This window comes from Kazachstania africana, chromosome 2 (assembly GCF_000304475.1).
Source record: "Kazachstania africana CBS 2517 chromosome 2, complete genome".
Taxonomy (NCBI): Eukaryota; Fungi; Ascomycota; class Saccharomycetes; order Saccharomycetales; family Saccharomycetaceae; genus Kazachstania; species Kazachstania africana.
In genome coordinates, this window is record NC_018941.1 from 142,806 (window position 1) to 164,396 (window position 21,591).

Consider the following 21,591-nt stretch of genomic DNA (forward strand, 5'->3'; position numbering starts at 1 on the left):
TTGTATTGCAAAACAGCCCCCTCCCAGAAACTAGATGATACGTTTATTTATTAGTAACATTGGTAGTAATGTTAATTATATTCGGGGCAACTCCCTTTTGTAGGGAGACAGTATTCCTATTTCTAATGTTGTCGGTATACTGAGATTAGCGTCATTTCCTGTTCAGTTTACCGGTTCTTGTTAGCCAGAATGGCATGGGTTTAAACTATCTCTCATTCTTTCTTGGATAAGGCTTATTTATTCACTCACTCATTTCCTTCTATGACCCGGTAATTCTTTTGTTCTTCCTTCTTATACGTTTAAGATTCATCTAAATTTGTGCACATACGTGTATATATATATATATATATATAAACTAATGTACCTTGTGAGAGAAATCGTAGGGTAAGTACTAAATTACTAGTAACTTATGCTATATAACAGTACAGCTTTGATATATACACACTAATCCATTCAAGATGAGCGAGAGAACACCATATAATGGTACTACCTCAAACATCCCGGAAATCATTGATCCCGGAATAACTATCCCAATCTATGAAGAGGATATCGCTGATGAAACGACTTTTCGAGATCAACCTGACAAATTAGGTTCATACAGAGTTAGGGCTGGTAGAAGAATCTCAAACAAATTCAGTAATTTTTTACCCTCAATAAGTGCTAAGTTACATCATTCGAAGAAATCATCATCACAGGAAAAAGTAAACGACAATGACGACTCTAATTCTACTATAATCAATGCGGAAACTTTCAGGGATCAAATCATTCTTCAAAATAATACGGCGAATCCATATCAAAGTGCCCATCCTGATTATGAAATGCCTGCAAATTATCTTTTAGAGTCCATCGAAAATTACTCTGTACCAAAGCAACCCATTACGAGATCAAGAAATAATACAATTTCCTCTCAAATTACTATGGAATCATCCATATTACAGCCGTTCAATGCAACTCAGAATACTTATAATCTGTGGACTCCTAATATAGAACAATCAAATTTTGATCCGTATAATCAGACTCAGAGTGTTGTCCCACTAGAGAGCACTACTACAGCACATTCAGATTATCAAACTCCAGTGAGATTCAGTGATAACCATAGTGTAATTTTAGACTCCGCCGGTAGTAAAAATATTTGGTCTCCAGATATAACATCTCGACGTAAATCACATTCTGTAACATCACCATTGAAATCTGACGCATTACTAAACCAACAAAAACCGTTCTCCAATGAGTACCCCATTATGCATGATGACGTCGATGCTAATACCATTAACTGGGTTACAACAAGTAAAATGGCGCCACCGATTAATCAAGTCCCCACATTATTACCCACTAATACAGTCGCAATATCAAATATTTTCCCTTTGCAGCAATTTCACCCAAAGTTGGCTAATGTTATCAATTTGACAAGTAGTGCCTTGACATTACTTTGCTCAAAATATGGCAATGTCGTTTCAGTGAGAACTTTGAAAGGGCTGAATATGGCATTAGTCGAATTTCAATCCGTAGATGGGGCTATCCACGCTTTAGAAGTCTTACAAAACAAAAGCATTTCCGTCGTTGGTATTCCAAGTGCAATTTCCTTTGCAAGAATCCTTTCGTTCGAAAACACTGAAATGAATAATATTTCAAACCTATTTAACGTAGACTCCTCAGTTCCACATTCTTTATTACAAGAACAGCTTTACAATGGATCTATCTCCTTCCAGTCGCAAGGGAATATCCAAGTCCCAATATTCAAAGACCAATTAGAAGTACACGCTGTAGATTTTAAGCATGAAAACATGACTACCCAGATTACACTACCAGTGGAACCTGAAAAATGCCCATTCGACTTACCTCCACCTTCTGTCAAAACAATAAGACATGATTTAAAAAAAACTGTTAAAGCATTCGATGTTCCATTTGACAAATCCCGGATTAAGTATATGATCCATAATGCAGTTCAATGCAGGAAGATTCATGTCGATTTAGCAAATTTTGGACCAACACCTGAACCAATACTTAATCGTGAGTTTCAAACTCCAAAATTACGTGAAATACGTAAAATGTTGGATGCGAACACATTAAGTCAATTTGAAATTGAACAATTGGCAATGTGCATGCTAGATGAATTACCAGAATTGAGTTTTGATTATTTGGGGAATACTATAGTTCAGAAAATTTATGACAAGTCCAGTGATATAATTAGAGATATTATATTAAGGAAGATTAGTCCTTTTTTGACCTCTCTTGGGATTCATAAATCTGGTACATGGGTATGTCAAAAAGTAATCAAGCTGGCACATAATCCTCGGTCAGTGAATTTGATTGTCGAGGGAATAAAGCAGTATTGTACTCCCTTATTTAATGACCAATTTGGTAACTACGTTATACAAAAAGTTTTGAAGTTGGGAGTACCATGGAATAACTTTATCTTTGAAAGTATAATTGTCAATTTTTGGGTAATTTCATCAAACAGATACGGTTCAAGAGCTGTGAGAGCATGCCTAGAAAGTGATATTATTACAACCGAGCAAACTCTGATTCTTAGTTCTATGATCGCTTTGTATGCGAAGTATTTGATAACCGATAGTAATGGTACGTTATTAATCACCTGGTTGTTGGATACTTGTGATTACCCGCAGAAGTACATTTCGTTGACAAATAGTATCGTAGAGCTATCAACACTAGCACATCTGTGCTGTCACAAGTTAGGTTCATTAACAATCTTGAAACTCTTTTCAACAAGAGCTAACGAAGACTGTAAAAAATTAATTGTTAACGCACTTCTTGACGAAAGTGAAATATATTTGGATGGAAATACATCTAAGAAGAATATACTAGAGTATATTCTAAATGATAATAGCTACGGTTGCACTTTTATCTATAAGCTACTATCGTCTAGAGTACTAGAAGACGAGACGAAGAATAAGGTTATGGAAAGAACCCGTCATATCTTACTGTCAAATAAGTCGATTCAACACTATCGATTAATGGACGAAGTGGGCCTAGTCACCATAAGCACACAGGAAAGATCATCGAAACAACATCACAAAATGAGAACTGTAAACAGCAAAGATACAAGAAGCGTGAGAGGAATGTCATTATCTAGCGTGCGCAGTAACAATGTCCAGCCATTAACTCCTGTAACCCCAATAATAAATGGCAATTATGACTACGACAATTTTAACACGTAGTTGAAAGTGAAGCTTTCAAAAAGTGCTTTTTACTTCATCTTTTTTATTTTAATCCCATTATAATTTTAATTTTAGTCAGGTTTAATCAATATGTAATTTAATTATCTAATTTTTAATTTTTTTAACAAATTTTTATTATCATAGCAAAACAAATACAGGTTGCCTATTACGAAGCCCTATTATACTAGCTATGTATAATATATTCGTCAATCCAATTCCTTCCAGACATTCCTATATTCGTATTCTGTCACAACGACTGTTTAGAACAAAACTCCGCGGATTTATTTCGAAATAGTCAAAGCACAGAAAAAAAGAATATTTCAAGCCCTAATTTCAGTGCTAACCGTTAGACTCGGCAAAAAGCAACTAAAATACGTTACCTCCATAATAAAAGCAAAATTAGGGCTGCGACGCACTTCAGTATAGCCACGAGTATCACAACTCGAGAATAGGAATTTCACAGCTTACAGTGCCAACTACACAAGATGATTGATGTGTTTCTAGTTGAAAAAGATCGCTCCACTCCTGCTTAGCTTTCAATATCCATGGGTAACATCTTCATTATGTTTCACTTGAGAGTATAATGGATATTGTATCTAAACGTATATAAACATGTATATATAGTGACGTGATAAATTTCAGGAACATCATTTGCCAGGTTAAAGATGCCAGGACAAAGATTAAATTATGTATTTGCAGTTATACAAAAATACTTCTTCGTCGACTGTTTAGAATATCTTCATCTAGTGAAGATACAGGAAGACATACCGCATAAAGATTTAGAAAAAGATGTCAGCTCAACATATGAGGAATCGACACTAGATAATGAAATTAATTTTGTCATTGCAAAGGATAATGAAAACTTAGATCCTTTTCTTGTGGATTGGAATGGTGACAACGACCCGGATCATCCTCAAAATTGGCCATATTCAAGAAAACTCCTAATTATTCCCGAAATCATGTTACTGACGTCGAGTAATTATATGGGTTCGGCAATTTATACACCAGGACAGGAGCAAATACAGAATGAGTTCCACGTAGGGCATGTTACTGCTACTTTGAATCTATAAATATACGTCCTTGGCTATGGTATAGGTCAATGGATTTTTTCACCATTATCAGAAGTAGTAGCCAAAATTGGTGGACAGTAAATTTATAATATTACATTTGCAATATTTATGATTTTAGAAGTGGGTTGTGCCACTGTGCAAAATATTGCAGGCTTAGTGATTTTAAGATTTATTACTGGTATTTTGTGTTCACCATCACTATCAACTGGTGGTGCCACAATCGCTGATATTATCCAACCTACTCATCTAACTATCTATCTGGCATTGTGGGCCATTGGTCCATTAATTGCTCCCATTACTGCGCCGATATTAGGTGCTTCTATGGTTGTTACAGAAGATTGGAGGCGGTGTTTCTGACTTCTATTATGGATGTCAGCTTCATGTCTAATCTTATGTATCTTCGCATTCCCTGAAACATCAGGAGCAAATGTCCTTTCGAGAAGAGCATCAAGAATTAGAAAGCAAACTGGCGATAATAGATATTATACTAGATAAGAGAAAATCGATGCTCAAATAGGTGTCAAAGATTTTATTATCGCCACTCTTTATAGGCCTATCAAAATTATTGCCAAAGAACCAATTCTAATGGCATTCGATGCTTATTTAGCAGTCTGTTGCGGCACATTTTTTCTTTTCTTTGAACCGTTTCCAGTTCTTTTTATTGATAACTGGCATTTTACCATGGTAGAATTGGGACTCTCATATATGGGTTTCTGTGTCGGCTGTTGCATTGCATTTCCAACGTTGATAATATTCATCCATAAAGTGGTCATACCAAAACGTAAAGACTGTACTTTCCAGCCTGAAGCGTTTTTAATACTTCCAATGTGCGTAAGTTGGTGTTTGCCATGTTCCTTATTCCTTTTCGGATGGGGAGCAATGACACATTGGATTGTTCCAATAATTGCAGAAATTTTTTTCATCGTATGTGTATTTAACCTATTTCAAACGTCTTTCTCATACCTGGCATTGTGTTATCCTAATTATATTGCTTCTGTCTATGCGGGAAATGGATTCTGTCGTGCCACATTTGCTTGTGCGTTCCCATTATTTGGGAAGGCAATGTACAATAAGTTAGCGATTGATGGTTATCCAGTTGGATGGGGTTCATCAATTCTGGAGTTTATCTCTATTATATTAGCAACAATACCTTTCTTTCTTTACAAATATGGCCCACTTTTGCGTTCCAAATCATCATTTAAAGATTAAACATTCAATTATCTTAGTTGAGAACTTAATGTGATTGAGAGAAAAAAACAGTTTATATACATACACATATATAAAAGAGACTTTGATACATTGACTCCAATTTTATTAATATTATTTTTTTGAGGATAACTTCTTACTCTTCATCATCGTCAGATTCAGCATTTTCTAACCAGGTAATGAATGGCTTAGCAGCTCTACGAACTTTCTTTGAAACTTCCTTAGGAACAAACTTCTTAGAGACTTTAGTACCGAAATTAATGATCACTTCTTCTGAGACAATGTCATTATTATATAATTGTACCAAAATTTTTGGTAATTGTGGGATTAAATCTTTGTGGTCTAACCCAAGGAATCTTTCGATACCACCAAGGAAGTTCTTTTCAAAATCTTCGTTAGCTAATACTTTAGTTAAAAATGCAGTATGTTCTGAAACTTCGCTGACAATATCTTCAGTAAATAAACATTGGGCGAGAACACAACCAAGTTTTGGTTCATTTAGAATTTCGAGCTCTGAAGCTTTCTTGTATAATTCAACATCTGATGGTAATTCATCATCTTTTAACATCCATTCACCGAACTCATCTAATTTGGTTAATTCTGGTGACAACGTTGATGAACTTACTTGTAATTCTTTCGCACGCTTTCTAATAGCTTCTTCTGACATATCAACCGCCCATTCATCATCTTTTACTTCAATTTGTTCCAAAGTAGAAGCTGCAGCATTGATTTGACGGGCTAATTCATCATCATCTTCTTCGTCATTTTGACTAGATTCTTCCTTTTGTTTCCCTTGAGCAATATCACTGATGGAAACACCACCACCACGAACATTAGCTGAAGCGGTAGCAGCCTTCTTCTTTTTCTTAGAACCGGTATCTATGGATGCAGGAGGGTTCTTTAGAATGAAAGAAGATAATTTGTGTCTTAAATCCATTGGAGTTCTCTTACCACATGCTTTACAGTCTCTAACTAAATCACTGCTCTTAGTAATAATGATTTCGGTTTCAGGATTCTTACAACTGCCACAAAGAACAAACTTGTTAATGAAACCGTCAAGAACATCTTGTAATTTGGCGGGTTCGTGGACACCATTAACCAAATAACGATCCTTATCAACGGAAATGGAGGTTTGAGTACCTAACTCGAACCCGAAATATTTGACTAGATATGCAGTTGGTCTATTCAAAGCACGGGCAACGTCAGAAACGTTTAATAATGCAGTCTTGATACCGTTACCTCTACCTTCAACCTTAGCCTGGATAGGAGGCATCTTATAACGGTAAAAGGGATCATGGTTATCTCTACAAATATTGATGGACATCTTTAACTATACTATTGATTCTAAAACCGTGATTAAATCAAACTAAACGTAGTGTTCTTTATCAAAGTTATAGTGTCTTTTGGCTTCACCATCGCAAATTTTTTCACTCTTCAATATCTGAAAAAAAAAAAATCCGTAATAGATGATTCCATTTTTGTAATATATATATATATATATATACACTATAGAGCAATTCAGCTAGCAGTATTGCCAGCATCAGAGCTTCAGGTTACCAGGATGTCCAACGATGTTGTGAGAGATAGGTTTCTAGCGATTATGCAGTCGAAGTTGTATACGCAGTTCAATGCTGAAGAGACTGCTAAACTGCACGGTGAATTATCCGTATTTCTGCAATATAATGAAGTGTCAATCAAGGAGACGGATTATCTTTCATTGTGCGAGATGTTATTCTATCTTTGTGTCTATTTGTCGAAGGATGTTGATGCCCAGATCATTTACAACTCATTGAGGGATAGATTAGGCGAGAATTCTGCTAAATTGCAAGTGATGAATGCCACATTGTTACAAATCAATGAAAATGATACGATCGCCAGTAAGTATCTAGAAAAATTAATAAGAGACTCATATGAATATGATTCTGATTCTAGGAGCTATCTCATCGTAGCTAAGAAATTACTCTCATTGAAAATAGGCAAGTTAAGTAACGAAAATGAAATTCTCAAAGAGTTAATCTCATTAGTGGAGAAATTCCCGTTAGATGCAGAGTTATGGTGTTACATGGGTGAAATTTATTGGAAGATGGGACAACTCAGTCGTTCAATATACTGTTTTGAAGAGGTTCTCGTTATAATGCCCTTCAATTATGTCATCTTTAGTAGAATCGCTGAATTGTACTATTACAAAGCACGTCGTTTAGATAAGGGTAAACAGAAGATGGAAGAATCATTGAACAAAGGGTTAAAGAATGCATTGAGATCAGGAGAATTGAGTGAATCGTATCTCAAGGGTTGGTCGCTCGTTGCCACGATTAGTAAATTATTAGGTGACAAGAAAGATGTTCTTAACGTGGCAACTAAACGACTAGTTGAAATATCTAAAATATCTAATGAAAAGGATAAAATAACAGCCGAATATATTTTGGATCAATTAAGCTTGAAGAAATAGAAATTTTTATATCAATTTATGTAAATATTATTAAAACTGAATAACTTCACATTGTCTTTTAACCAATGGTATATGCTCCACAACCCAATTACTATCTCTTAGCAATGCCTTTGGATCTCGAGAATGCGCCAAGACACGTTTTTGATTGGCCATTAGATCATTATATTCACTTTCGTATTGTTTAAATTCTCTAATGACTTTATTTTCATCAAATTCGACATAAATTCTAGTGTCATAAACTCTTACAATAACGTCGTCAACTCTTAGAAAGAATCTGCTCAAAAGAAGCAGTCTTTCATTCATAACACGGATTTTGACATTCAAGATAGATATACCATTATCAGCCAATTCATCTTCAAACAAGATCATGTCATCAAAAAATAATATTTGATCTGGTTTTGATAGTTTATCAATCGGTAAGACTAGATCATTATCAGTCTTGAAATCAATTACATCATTATCGTTATAATTAATAACCGTACCTTTATATTCTGTGCTGTAAGTCCAATCGTAATTCTTGACGATATTCAATGATTCTGAACTAATTTCAAAGAGATCATCTTCATGAACTTCCTTTGCCGTCGTCTTAAGCTTCGAGTTAATCCAATCTTTGGAATATGATACCCTGATTCCAGAATCCTCCAGATTTACCATCGACAAGGCATCCAAGGCCCTGAAGTCTATAGACCAATTTTTCTCCACATTCTTTATTGATATGTAATTATTACCGAAGATCATTTCAGGTAAGGCGCCCAGCCCACTAAGCTTATTCGTTTCCCAGTCTTCCAACTCTTCAGAATTCAATATAGGTCTCTTTCTCGATGTGATCGTCCAATTATTAATCGATATAGACGGATTATCTTCCAAAGGATATGTAGCCACCGGTGATGGTATTATCATTCTCCCACAATGCTTGCAGGGCGGATTATTCGCACTATTACACACGTGTCTCGGGATAGGCTCCTTAAAGAAGCTTGCGCTGCTCTTCGCCATCGTTGTCGTTGTCGTCGTAGTCTGCATGGCTCTTTCATTCCGTGGATTGCGAGCATTAACCGTCCTTGCATGCAACTCTCTTGCCGCAGTTATCTCAATGGTATTAATCCCAGGCCTTACTGTCCTTTTCAAGGACTTTTCCACGTCTCTATCAGCCATTTACTCACTAGTTCTATCTTTATATCTACGCCTCTTTGAAAAGCTTAAACTTCAATATACTTTAATATCAATGAGTTTTTTTCCTACTTGAAAATCACAAACTGAATAGTATATATTAAACTGGCATACGATACTGACAGTTAGAAAGGTGCAAACATGACGGATAGACTAACACAACTGCAGATATGTTTGGATCAAATGATGGAGCAATTCTGTGCAACGTTGAATTATGTGGACAAGAATCACGATTTTACACCACTTCATGAAGGTGAATTGAAGATGGCCGATAAACATGCAACTATTGCAACTGAGGAAGATTATACGAATACTATCGATGAGTTATCGACTGATATAATATTGAAAACGCGACAGATTATGAAATTGATAGATTCTTTGCCTGGGGTGGATGTTTCTGCGAATGAACAACTGGCGAAGATCAATTCGTTACAACAGAAGTTAGTGGATGTGGAAGAACAAAAACTAGAAGCTATCAAGAAAAAAGAGTCTCTGTTGAAAGACGTTAACGGGTTGATTGAGACATTTGTTTCTGGAATTGCTGAATCGAGGAAAAGTCAGAATTAATCATGCATGTTTATATATATAGAAAAAAGTTTAGTTATTTATTCATATACAGCATCACTAAGAGATAAATTGGTACGATGATCAAAGACATCTTATTCCAATGGTAGAAATAGTTTAGTAAATAGATAAAGAGTAATTCTCCAAATAAGAAACTTGGGAAATAGTTAGTGACGTCCAACCCCTCGGAATTCGACCATTTCATAAACACGTAATAGTGTAAGAACCATCCTACTAAACACTCTATTGAGACATCTGTAAATATAATTTTATAAATTTTGGTAGTTTCAGCCTTCGAGAGTTTACTGAACGGATTCCAACTAACTATTGTGATGAGATTACCAAAAATCACTAACATTATTGAGACGATGGAACTTAACCAAATATGTTTAACGTAGATATTGTCATCCAAAGTTTTAAACGGCCAATTACCCACTTCAATATAATCTACTTCTTCAGTGCCAGACTTTCCAATGTAGGAATCAGATTTAAATTGTTTAACGACTATTTCATAAAATAATTTGCTAAATTTGAATGATTCATTCTCAGAAGGGTAAAAAAACTTTTCGTAAGGCTCAGAATGTGCATTTCGTACAAGAATAACTTGAAACAGACTTCTAGCATGAACTGCGGATTCAATACAGATAACTTCTTGTAAATAATTATCGACCTCCGATAAATCAATATTCCAAACTTCAGGCAGCTTAATATCATGAGACATCAAAGTACAACGTTGCCCAATATTTCTAACTTGAATGGTATCTTCCAATGGTCTAACAGGTCTCTTTTCATCTAAGGTAGTGACATCGAATTTCCAAAATTCGTCATTCTTACCATTGTATGAGATATCACCAGTACATGAGACTTCTTTATCATAATCATGTTCGGAAATAGGAGGTCTTACATCAGAGGCCCTTAATAATTTGCCCGTCAGTTTATGTCTCAACTTCAGAGGTCTTGACTGCTTTACAGGAACTATTTTGCCCTCTTGGACTTCGTTACGGACGTGCGTTTCAATTGGCTCTAGGATGAAATGATTCCATTCGCTATCTTCTTGACTGGTGATTCCGACTATCTGTTCCTGAGACCCGCTTGGATACGTAGCGTTCACAGATGCCAAATAACCTCCAATCGAGTTCAAATGACGAAGTTCGATTACTGAACCATAATATAATCGTGAATCTAGAGTTATGGGCCTCTTATTATTTCTTAAATATGTTTGAAAATAAGAAGACATGAATTTTGAATATTCTGGATTGTCAAATTTCCAATGGGTGATTTGAATAAATGAAGTCAATAAGAAAATTGATAATGGAATTATCAATAGCAATAAAGAATGAGTGATTGAAAGTTTGGCAATATTTTTGTTTGAGCAACCCAAATCAGGGATGATTCTATTCCATAGGTGCCAATTGAATACAACCATGGCCCACAATAAAGTCATAAAACCTGAATATTTGATTGACATGTTTGATCCAAGCAGAACAGAGATCAGTAACATAGTTTTGAACTTACCTTTTCCGGTCAATCTGTAATTTTGCCAAAGATGGATGACTGAAACCAACGTAAACCAACATAGAGCGTTTTCATTAACCGATACGGAATTAATTTGAAAGATTGATAGACTCATGATTGAAAGCATACCAAATGAGGACAATATCATATTGACACGAGATAATATGAGCGTGGAAAAGACGAGTAGTAAAGTCAAAGAACTGAGACACAAAGAAAATAATCTCAATAGACCGATACTTAATGGCAAAATGGAATAAAGTTGAAGTGCTAAGAAAGGTCTAAAACTGAGAAAGAATTGCCCAGATTTCTGTAGCACTAGCAAGTTAAAGAACTCAGTCTCTAAGTCCCTGAGTACAGGATCAACGATGTCGTATTTATTTAGGATATAAGCAGAATAAATCGATATGAGCGAAATTGCCACTATCCAATGACGAGTTTTCATCGTAACTTTCGCAATTCTATTGTATGGCAGATAGTTTGAATGGGGACCCATTTCATACTGTATTGTGTCATTGTCATTGCCATAATCCTGGCCAGGTAGTGTTTCCATTGGACCTGAGGAAGATAGCCTTTTTCTTGTACTATCAAGAGTTCTTGACGTGTGCCTTAAAAACTGAAATTTTAATATCTAATACAAAAAAAAAACCAATACGAAGAGATGAACGAGTAGTAGATGGTAGTGTAATGCCGCTAAAGCAAGCGGATAATCACGGATGGTTGAGAGGAATGAAGAAGAAATCGAGGTTCAAAGTATTTGTTATCTTTGGAACGAGAGAGAAACGACGGTTGCGGGACTCGTAAAGGTTTCTTCTTTATAGTATCACACTTTCTAAATCTATGTAACTTGACAATCATTTTTCTCGAGAAATTGAGAACCTAGACAGTAGCTCAAAGGGGTGTGCATATTGCTATTTGCATATGAAACTCCTGTGGAAACTCCAGTGCAGGATAAGCGGTACTGTTTCCAGCGATAAGCAAAGATGGAAGACGTACAAAAGATATCGTTAATTAAAGTATCTAAATCATAAACAGTCATACATAGAACTATACTAAAGTTTTATGTTATCAGGTTTTGATGCAGATGTGAAAATAGTCTGACTACCTATCATCGTGGAGGGCTTTGTCTTACGATGACACCTTAGTCTTGTATACAAAGGTGGCTTTGGTTTACAAAAAGCGTTATTTCTTAAAATAGGTAACTCCTGGTTAGGATCCATTTGGGGTCACAGTATGTGTTGTCGTTGGTTCGTGTGCAAACGAACCATGCCAAGAAGACGAGTAATACTGCCGTCACTATATATATTAGAAACTAGTCATTTAGAAAAGAAAGAAATACATCGGATGCATTGTCTTGATAATAAGCTATCATCAAAACATCCGTCTGATACAGCAAGAATTGTAATCACGGGAAGCCATACTTACAAATCTATCGGAGCCAGAAACAATAGCGTAAGCAGGGCACAACATCTGTAGTCATCTTGCGAGACAATGGAGACGGCTGGACAACGTTAACATTCCTACCATATGATGTAGCCTCTCTCTCTGGTAGAGACAGACACCCATCGCCGCGGGACGACCCACTCCCCACAGCTCAGCTGATGCAATCAGCCATCGCTTGTCTTTTTCGAATGTTGATCCTCGTGAAAGTCGCGGTTTGATGGTCATTCAATTCTCATCGAGAGGAGGCAAGAAAAAGAAAAATGACGACGAGAATAATATAAAATACAGCGTTTGATCATCGAATCAGATAGAAGAGTTATTTAAGAGTATACAAAATAGTACTATTATGGACGATACGACACAGAAATACAAAGTATCGACAGGAAGAGGTGGTATTGGTAATTTTCAAAAGAGTGGCACTCGTGTCTCGCCAAAGTTAGTACCGCAAGGTTCGCAGACACCTGCTTTAATACAGCCTGTGTACAGTACAGGACGCGGTGGTGTGGGTAATATGAGGAAAAATGTGGATCCCAAGCTGACGAGAATAGCACAGGATGTGGATGCAGATGATATAATTCTGGTAAAGACAAATACTAGCCATGAAATACGGCGTGAACGGACTATAGAAGAAGTTACAGATAAACCTCCCACTGTGGCTATAGGCAGGGGTGGGGCCGGAAACATCGTATCCCCAGAGACTAGTATTACTGATAGTAACAAGAAAAAGCCCAATAAGAGGCATACCAGCCGGAAGAAACACGAAAAGAAAGGTTTTTGGTCATCATTGAGGAATGTGTTTGCATAAAGAATATATAATAACGTTTGTACTAATAATAATAGATAAGGTCACTCACACTTTTTTAATTCATTTACTTATCAATCCTCTAAAACGATTTTTCTCACTAGTATCTGACTCAACCTCCACAATCTCAGGATTTTGCCTATTGGAAACTCCATTTTTAGAATCGTAACTTAGACTCACGCAATTATTCGACCTACCATATCTCCTGTCCTTGATAAACCCATCGTATTCAACTTTATAGAACTGCTGATATTGTGAAACAAACAGGTCTTGATTCCAATGAAATCCCTGCGATTCCGACAACGCTACACAGAATTCGTTATTACCCGTGGCATAAACCATGGGCACTTCATTGTCCAACATAGACTTGCTTAAACTCTTCCTAACAACCATACTCACACTCCCAGTTACGACTTTCATATGCCATCTCAACAACTTACACAGTCTCTCTTTCTTATATACTTCAAATATGAGGATACCCTTCAAAAATCGGTGCTGTGGACTGTCACCCCACGTGACAGACAGGCTTACGACAGTTCAGAATATTACCCGGTGACTGCCATGGGAGACCATCCTTCGACATCTATTAGACGAGCCATTAAGCCCTGCTCTCACATAGTGTTCTAATGCTTAGGTGGAACGGCCGTGGTATGTCTTGGTGACACCGATGGGCAGTGAGGATCCGCTGATTTGTGCAACGTCGTCGTCGCTCGCCATAGGAAACCTCCATGACATTGTTTTTAAAGAAATCATTCTCAAAACACGCAAACTATTTACTAACTGTACAACTCTCGCAACATAGTAGCTTGATGCTGTCTAACTGTGTTGCTCATCGTCTCAGTAGTGGACTCTTCCCTCACGCGTTTTCTTCAAAATAAACGCGTTAAGGCTACAATATCAAAAAAGGTTCATCCAAGAGCCAAAAAAAAGCTATTTTAGTGAGAGTTTCACAGGTTCATGTTGAAGCTACTCTGCTGTAATAAGTATCCCGCACAACGTTTGACGCCACTAGTATATATATATTCAGGAATAATGTCCTCAAATAGCAAGAGACAAGCAACTTTAGCTAGATTCTTCACGTCAATAAAACCTTCTGCAGACGATCAGAATTCAAAGACCTCCTCATCTCCCGTGCCACCTCCGTCCAGTTCTTCGTCTTCTACCACAGCTAATGGCTCTTCCCCATTGAAAAAGCCCAAGTTGAGCCCAATTGAGAGCTCGAAAACAGATTCTTCTGAAACCACCGTTAAACAAGAGTTTGTATGCGATATTCCTTACGCAGATGTGTGTGTACTGTTCCAAGAAATTGAAAACATATCTTCCAGATTACAAATTATTAAACTTTGTTCTGAATTTTTCACTAAAGCCATGAAACAGAACACAGCAAACTTAATCCCATTGACGTACCTTTTCATTAATAAATTAGGTCCCGATTACGAAATGGGACTGGAGTTGGGTCTAGGTGAAAATTTACTAATGAAAACAATCAGTGAATCCTGTGGTAAATCATTACAACAAGTTAAATTGGATTATAAGGATATTGGGGATCTCGGAACCATTGCCATGAACGCAAGAAATGTCCAGCCAACTATGTTCAAACCAAAACCTTTAACTGTCGGTTACGTATTCCAAAATTTGAAATTAATTGCCAAATCAAGTGGTAAAGATTCTCAACTCAAGAAAATAAGATTAATTAAAAAACTTTTGACTGCTTGTAAAGGTATCGAAGCCAAATATTTGATCAGATCTCTGGAATCGAAACTAAGAATTGGTCTCGCAGAGAAGAGTGTCCTTATATCCCTATCCAAAGCACTATTAATCAATGAATACAACAATACACTTGATCCAGACATGGAACTGATTGAAAAAGCTGAACAAAAAATCAGAGACGCCTTTTGTCAAATCCCCAATTATGAAATTGTTATAAATTCATGCCTTAAATATGGTATAATGAATTTAGATGAACACTGTTCTTTAAGACCTGGTATTCCATTGAAACCAATGTTAGCTAAACCAACAAAAACAATAATGGAAGTGTTTGACAGATTTCAAAATATACATTTTACTTCCGAATATAAGTACGATGGTGAGAGAGCTCAGGTACATTTGATGAATGATGGAAGCATGAGAATTTACTCTCGTAATGGCGAAAACATGACCGAAAGATATCCTGAAATTAATGTAACAGATTTTATCAAGGATCTAAACCTTACAAAAAGTTTAATCATCGATTGTGAAGCAGTTGCCTGGGACAGAGAGGAAAAGAAAATCTTACCATTTCAGGTCCTAAGTACAAGAAAGCGTAAGGATGTCGATATCAAGGATATTAAAGTTAGAATTTGTTTATTCGCATTTGATATATTGTGTCATAATGACGAAAAATTAATCAACAAGAGCCTAAGAGAAAGAAGGGAAATCTTGCATTCTGTAACAAGAGAAGTTCATGGAGAATTTACTTATGCAAAAGAATTATCCACTAATAATTTAGATGAATTACAACTTTTCTTGGATCAGTCTGTTAAGGATTCATGTGAAGGCTTAATGGTGAAAGTCTTAGACGGTGAAGACTCGCATTATGAGCCAAGTAAAAGATCCCGTAACTGGTTGAAATTGAAAAAGGACTACTTAGACGGTGTTGGTGATTCTTTAGATCTTTGCGTTCTTGGTGCCTTTTATGGAAGAGGTAAGCGTACTGGTACATACGGTGGATTCCTGTTAGGCTGTTACAATCAAGATACAGGTGAATTCGAAACAGCATGCAAAATTGGTACAGGGTTTTCAGACGAAGTGTTACAGTCCCTATATGACAGATTGAAGAGTACGACAATCGATGGCCCTAAAGCCACATACATCTACGACTCCAGCGCCCAACCAGACGTTTGGTTCGAGCCAACTTTGCTGTTTGAAGTTCTTACTGCAGATCTTTCCATGTCACCAATTTACAAAGCAGGTGCATCAACCTACTCGAAGGGTATCTCATTGAGATTCCCAAGATTCATCAGACTTCGAGAAGACAAATCCGTCGAAGAAGCGACTTCTTCCGAACAGATAATAGAACTGTATGAAAACCAATCTCACGTAGCCAAATAGACTGGCCTAAGCTTGTATGAGTTGCTCAATGACATTATATATTTATTTAGACATCTCTCTATATTATAATTTTTTGATGTTCTTGACGCATAGAAATAACATAGATCTTAATATCAAAAATCTCCTTGAAAAATAATAAAAGAGTTAGAAAACTTGTAAAGCTGACTATCAAGCATTGAGCACTCAACCGTAATGTTACTTTCCGGTGCTCCTCATGTATATGCAAGGGGACGATTACAACATCTTCAAAGAAGAGTTCTTTCTCGAACGTTGGTTGGATTTGTTAGGAATGCTTTAGGGTTAGAACCTCCACCAACTCCGGATGAGCCACGAGTAAGCAATAGGTTCTATCCATGGGATCAATCTCCTTCACCTGAACTACGAGAAAGAGCAGCCAAGATTAAAGCTATGGCACGTTGCCCTATAACGGGAAAGGAAATTAATTATACGTGCCCAATTTCTGGTATACCAACCCATCACTCGAGAGAAGCTTGGGAGCAAGATGAAGCTTACCACAGGAATAAGATTCCTGATATTTTGAAGAAGGTTAATATTTACGAACATGATTTGAGAAGTGGCAGATCTTTCCCAGAGTTTGACTTTCCTAGTGACCAGACGTTTGATCGTGCTGTCAATTTGGCTAATTGGGATTTGTATTTTTACACGAGGTCATTCTATTCTATGGATACCGAATTTCAATTAGCTACAGTAACGAAGATGCTGAGTTATCCTATCACAATTGCTTCGGTATTACACCAATATTCTCCATATTCTCTCTATCCACACGGTCCAATTACTTTGGAAGGTTTGAAATCGATTGCAGCTCTAAGATATTCGTTGTATCCATCGCAACATAAATCATCACGTAGTGTGCTTAACAAGACACGTCCAATGAGAATTTTTATACTGGGCGCACGTGCTGAGAGTCAATTACCAGGTCATGTCTGGAAGCAATTCCAATATTTGTTCCCATTACAAACTTTTGAAATTATTTTCATTGGTCCTGAATGCCAACTAAGAGAACCAAGTAATAGCGTTGGTGGTGCGAACAATATAGTTAAGAGAATTGATGATACCATATCGTTAGTTTACCATCCTAAATTATTCCATGACATACATAAGGCTCAAGATTTCTTCCCATACGATCCCTACAACGATGTTTTCTTTGTGTTCCATCCTGGGTTTGCTTCACCTGAAACTAAGGAACTTTGGATGAACGATACCGTGAAGGCATTATTAGACACAAAATGCGCAGTTTTCCATACCGGATTTAGTAAGAAGGACTTATCTAATGATGTTAAATTGTTAAACAAAATGTATGGTGACAAACTTGACACTCTAATGACACCTGTGAAGAACTTATTTGGAAGTACCAAATGGGAACTGAACGATCTAAATCCTCAAGAAGTTTATCAATTCAACATGTATATATCTGCGTTCAGAGGTAAGAGGTACCATCCTATTGAAATATGATTAGCTTATATATAGTTACTCCCTGTATATAGCAATGAAAAAATAACAATTTGAAAATAGTCGTCTTGAATAATCCTAGTTTTTTGTAGTTCTACATAATGGCGTTATAAAATAACAAGAAATCTCTCTGACATTTTTCCCATCTTTGAGGATCGAAGAATACATAAGAGCCCTTTTCACTCAGCCCATCTTGAGATACTATTGGTTCCATCATTGGATCTTTCGTCAACCATGCTTTGAGTGTCTTGTGATATCTCCAATTACGTTTTCTTAATTCTAAATAAGTTAATTCTTGAATGACCGTTGCAGGATGTTTATAGAATAGATAAAACAAAGTTTCGTCTTGAAATAAAGCCACACGTTGTTGATCATTCTGAATAGAATCAAAACAAGGCGGCGTTACATTCGATTGTAGTACATTTGAAATATTGTTGAATGAATCTGGAATACTGAATTTTGGTTCTACTTCACTTCTTGAAGTTTCAGCCCATGGTGACTGGAACGTATCTAGTACTCTATGGTGTTGCTTATCACGGGGAATACCCAGAGAATATAGCATGGAAGACAAATCCGCACCCAATGTCATTGAATGGTCGTATTGTCCATTTTTCTCACCTTGTGGATCCTGCTTAATGAGAGGTATCAGGGCTTTCAAACCGAACTTATCCATAGTTGATTTCTTTTATAATGTCTGTCTCTATCTATTTACAAACTGTAGCAAATTCCAAATCGATAAGATAGAAGAATTCTTGTAGACCTGATCTTTCTGGACTTACAATGCTGAGTTCAGCTTTTCTATAAATTAATTATTTTTATATTGGAACAGCAAAAAAAAACTTAGCAATGCTCGAAAAAGAAGAAGAGAAGTCATATCGAAGAGAAGGTCTCTTCATAAGCTGAATATCGAGTTGCTAGAAGGTCAGAATACAATATGGTCACGGAAACGAAAGAATCACGTAGATACAGTCCAAATTTGCTGGTCACTGGGACGCCTGGTTGTGGTAAATCGACCACATGTGAGTTGCTAATGCGTAGACTGCCTGATTATACATATTTCAATATCTCAGAGTTTGCTGAGAAACATAAATGTTACGATGGATACGACGAGTCCCGTAAATCTCATATTGTCGATGACGATAAGCTATTAGACGAACTGGAGCCTCTCTTACGTCGTGGTAAGTCCATCATTGACTGGCATGTTAATGATGTGTTCCCAGAGAGGCTGATCGACCTTGTGGTCGTACTCAGATGCGACAATTCTATATTATTTGACAGACTACATGGCAGAGGCTATCACGAATCGAAGATTCAGGAAAACCTGGATGCAGAGATCATGGGAGTGGTCCTACAGGATGCATTAGATTCTTACGAACAAGAGATTGTCGTGGAATTGCAAAGCAATAGCACCGAAGAGATGGATGCAAATGTAGAACGTATCGTCGCATGGCAAGAAATGTGGCTCACACAACACAAGAATGGTGTCACCAACGAATATCAAGGTGAATTACCAAAGGATTCAAATTCGGACGAAGAACAACAGGAAGAAAGCTCTGCAAGCTCAGACGAAAGCTCTTCTGATGAGTCAGAAACTGCAGAAGAAGATGCTGGATCCAACTGAGCCATACATTTATGTACAATTATATATATCTGGATAGCAGTTTCTCATTAGTTAAGCAGTATACCCACACATCACATAATGTCATATTTTCTGCATAGAAAATTTTTCAAATTTGGGCGAACCGATGAGCTTTTGACAGTTCAGATCTCGAGGAAATTGGTGTAGTCAATTCGAAGGTTGGTAGCGCAGCGAGAGCCCATAGATCAAGAAACTCAGTGGCATATAGCGTGGTTTGGGATCTGGGCTATTTATAACTGCTTAGCGACAATTTGTATAGGGTGTATTTTCTTTTCTCCGTCATATTAACTCTGTCTAGATTATGTTTTACGTCATATTGGAACTGGATACGTTACACCAGGTAGAGACTCCGAAGGATCATACGAGGATTACAAAGGTTACTTTCCAATTAGTAAACGCAAACGCTTTGGGTGAGGTACCTACTAAAGTGGATCAGATTGTAATCGATGAACAAGCTGAGAGTTTCAAAGCCGCTTTTGAAAAGTTGAATGAATCAATTACATCGATCACAAGAGATTCAAGTTTTATTTTATGTTCGCTATTCTCCACATGGGATATTCGTGTTACTTTAAACCGCCAAGCTCGAGATCTAGGTGTCAGTATGCCATACTTTCTGCAATATCCTAAAATTTTTGACCTAATGAAAGAATATCAAAGATGGTGTTTAAACCATCCAGAAGTGATGTCATGGAAACCTAAGCTAGAAAGTGACAAAACAATAAATATGGATAAAAAGAAATTGGGTCTATTGGAGCTATTGACCGTACTCGGTTTGGAAGATATGTACAACTTTAAAGAGGAAAATGATGGTGCAATTGATGATAAAATGTTTAAAAATGAAAGAGATATGACAATATCTACTAGTGTACTTTTGCAACTACTGATAAGATGTACCACTTCTGATGATACGAAAAATGTTTTGACGTGTCCCTACGATTCCGATACTGATGTCAGAAGTTTCTTACAAGAACGTTCAAGGGTCTTATATATGAACAATTTACCTTCTGATACCACTCAAAGTGAACTAGAATCCTGGTTTACGCAATTTGGCACCAGGCCCGTTGGATTTTGGACTTTCAAGAATGTGGTAGGGGACACTTCAAGCCTGGCAAACACTTGGAATTCAAATAACAGTCCATACGTGGAAGAACTGGACAGTATACCTGGATTTGTGGTGTTCCAAACACACGAAGAGGCTATTGAAGTGCTAGCTTTGAATGGACGCGCAATTTTATCTAATGTAGCCAATACAAAACAGCCTCGAGTTGTAGAACATGTTGTAGAGATTCAACCATCTAGTACTAGTGTTCTCGATAAAGCTCATGAAATTCTATCATCTTTCCCACAAAGTAAAAATAAACCAAGACCTGGTGATTGGAGTTGTCCATCATGTGGATTTTCGAACTTCCAAAGACGTACAGCATGCTTCAGGTGTTCCTTTCCAGCTCCATCCAATGGTCATATAAATATCAAATCACAAAATAATAGTCATCATCCAGAGATAACATCTGAGCATAACACCGAGGGTTCCCAACAGAATAATACCAATAGAGCGAATGCATCATTCAATAACTCAATGTATCGTTACAATACGCGCTATGTTAATGGCTCATCTTACAACCAGATGAATAATAATAATCACAACAATAACACTGGTTCTAACATTCCATTTAGAGCTGGAGATTGGAATTGTGCATCCTGTACATATCATAATTTTGCTAAGAACGTTTTATGTTTACGGTGCGGTGGGCCAAAGACGTCTACCATATATCAACAACAAAATAACAATCACAATCATGGTAACAACAACAATAATATCAATGTTATCGAGAAACCTAAGGATGAGAGCACTAGGAAGGTCGATCTTTTAGAATTTGTGTCATTGGCTTCAAACAATGTTTTGAGAAACATTTCTAGTACAGGTAACTAATTAGAATATTCTATTTGTTGGGAAGGGGATAAAATTGAATGGCTAATGAATTTTGCATAGACTTTGTATA

At 36.7% G+C, this 21,591-nt stretch overlaps 13 protein-coding genes across 13 annotated transcripts; 8 read left to right on the plus strand and 5 right to left on the minus strand.

Annotated features, from left to right (window-relative positions):
* Positions 1 to 458: 458 nt before the first annotated feature.
* PUF2 (Puf2p) lies at positions 459 to 3,179 on the plus strand (the record flags this gene model as incomplete). The annotated part of the gene is made up of 1 exon (XM_003955459.1): positions 459 to 3,179. The coding sequence occupies one exon, from the start codon at positions 459 to 461 to the stop codon at positions 3,177 to 3,179; it is 2,721 nt and encodes a 906-aa protein (XP_003955508.1).
* Positions 3,180 to 5,591: 2,412 nt separating this feature from the next.
* On the minus strand, positions 5,592 to 6,779 carry TIF5 (translation initiation factor eIF5; the record flags this gene model as incomplete). Its single annotated transcript, XM_003955460.1, has 1 exon — positions 5,592 to 6,779. The coding sequence occupies one exon, from the start codon at positions 6,777 to 6,779 to the stop codon at positions 5,592 to 5,594; it is 1,188 nt and encodes a 395-aa protein (XP_003955509.1).
* Positions 6,780 to 7,016: 237 nt separating this feature from the next.
* Positions 7,017 to 7,904, plus strand: EMC2 (Emc2p; the record flags this gene model as incomplete). Its single annotated transcript, XM_003955461.1, has 1 exon — positions 7,017 to 7,904. One exon carries the CDS (start codon positions 7,017 to 7,019, stop codon positions 7,902 to 7,904), a length of 888 nt encoding a protein of 295 aa, XP_003955510.1.
* A 30-nt stretch (positions 7,905 to 7,934) lies between these two features.
* TIP41 (Tip41p) lies at positions 7,935 to 9,056 on the minus strand (the record flags this gene model as incomplete). Its single annotated transcript, XM_003955462.1, has 1 exon — positions 7,935 to 9,056. One exon carries the CDS (start codon positions 9,054 to 9,056, stop codon positions 7,935 to 7,937), a length of 1,122 nt encoding a protein of 373 aa, XP_003955511.1.
* A 156-nt stretch (positions 9,057 to 9,212) lies between these two features.
* On the plus strand, positions 9,213 to 9,638 carry SRB7 (Srb7p; the record flags this gene model as incomplete). Its single annotated transcript, XM_003955463.1, has 1 exon — positions 9,213 to 9,638. One exon carries the CDS (start codon positions 9,213 to 9,215, stop codon positions 9,636 to 9,638), a length of 426 nt encoding a protein of 141 aa, XP_003955512.1.
* A 34-nt stretch (positions 9,639 to 9,672) lies between these two features.
* Positions 9,673 to 11,700, minus strand: PMT7 (putative dolichyl-phosphate-mannose--protein mannosyltransferase; the record flags this gene model as incomplete). The annotated part of the gene is made up of 1 exon (XM_003955464.1): positions 9,673 to 11,700. One exon carries the CDS (start codon positions 11,698 to 11,700, stop codon positions 9,673 to 9,675), a length of 2,028 nt encoding a protein of 675 aa, XP_003955513.1.
* A 1,236-nt stretch (positions 11,701 to 12,936) lies between these two features.
* PAR32 (Par32p) lies at positions 12,937 to 13,395 on the plus strand (the record flags this gene model as incomplete). The annotated part of the gene is made up of 1 exon (XM_003955465.1): positions 12,937 to 13,395. One exon carries the CDS (start codon positions 12,937 to 12,939, stop codon positions 13,393 to 13,395), a length of 459 nt encoding a protein of 152 aa, XP_003955514.1.
* A 60-nt stretch (positions 13,396 to 13,455) lies between these two features.
* Positions 13,456 to 13,785, minus strand: UGX2 (Ugx2p; the record flags this gene model as incomplete). The annotated part of the gene is made up of 1 exon (XM_003955466.1): positions 13,456 to 13,785. The coding sequence occupies one exon, from the start codon at positions 13,783 to 13,785 to the stop codon at positions 13,456 to 13,458; it is 330 nt and encodes a 109-aa protein (XP_003955515.1).
* A 564-nt stretch (positions 13,786 to 14,349) lies between these two features.
* On the plus strand, positions 14,350 to 16,482 carry CDC9 (DNA ligase (ATP) CDC9; the record flags this gene model as incomplete). Its single annotated transcript, XM_003955467.1, has 1 exon — positions 14,350 to 16,482. One exon carries the CDS (start codon positions 14,350 to 14,352, stop codon positions 16,480 to 16,482), a length of 2,133 nt encoding a protein of 710 aa, XP_003955516.1.
* A 192-nt stretch (positions 16,483 to 16,674) lies between these two features.
* MSS51 (Mss51p) lies at positions 16,675 to 17,955 on the plus strand (the record flags this gene model as incomplete). Its single annotated transcript, XM_003955468.1, has 1 exon — positions 16,675 to 17,955. One exon carries the CDS (start codon positions 16,675 to 16,677, stop codon positions 17,953 to 17,955), a length of 1,281 nt encoding a protein of 426 aa, XP_003955517.1.
* A 91-nt stretch (positions 17,956 to 18,046) lies between these two features.
* CDC36 (CCR4-NOT core subunit CDC36) lies at positions 18,047 to 18,625 on the minus strand (the record flags this gene model as incomplete). Its single annotated transcript, XM_003955469.1, has 1 exon — positions 18,047 to 18,625. The coding sequence occupies one exon, from the start codon at positions 18,623 to 18,625 to the stop codon at positions 18,047 to 18,049; it is 579 nt and encodes a 192-aa protein (XP_003955518.1).
* Positions 18,626 to 18,886: 261 nt separating this feature from the next.
* On the plus strand, positions 18,887 to 19,573 carry FAP7 (nucleoside-triphosphatase; the record flags this gene model as incomplete). Its single annotated transcript, XM_003955470.1, has 1 exon — positions 18,887 to 19,573. The coding sequence occupies one exon, from the start codon at positions 18,887 to 18,889 to the stop codon at positions 19,571 to 19,573; it is 687 nt and encodes a 228-aa protein (XP_003955519.1).
* A 319-nt stretch (positions 19,574 to 19,892) lies between these two features.
* On the plus strand, positions 19,893 to 21,521 carry NRP1 (Nrp1p; the record flags this gene model as incomplete). Its single annotated transcript, XM_003955471.1, has 1 exon — positions 19,893 to 21,521. The coding sequence occupies one exon, from the start codon at positions 19,893 to 19,895 to the stop codon at positions 21,519 to 21,521; it is 1,629 nt and encodes a 542-aa protein (XP_003955520.1).
* Between the last annotated feature and the right edge of the window lie 70 nt (positions 21,522 to 21,591).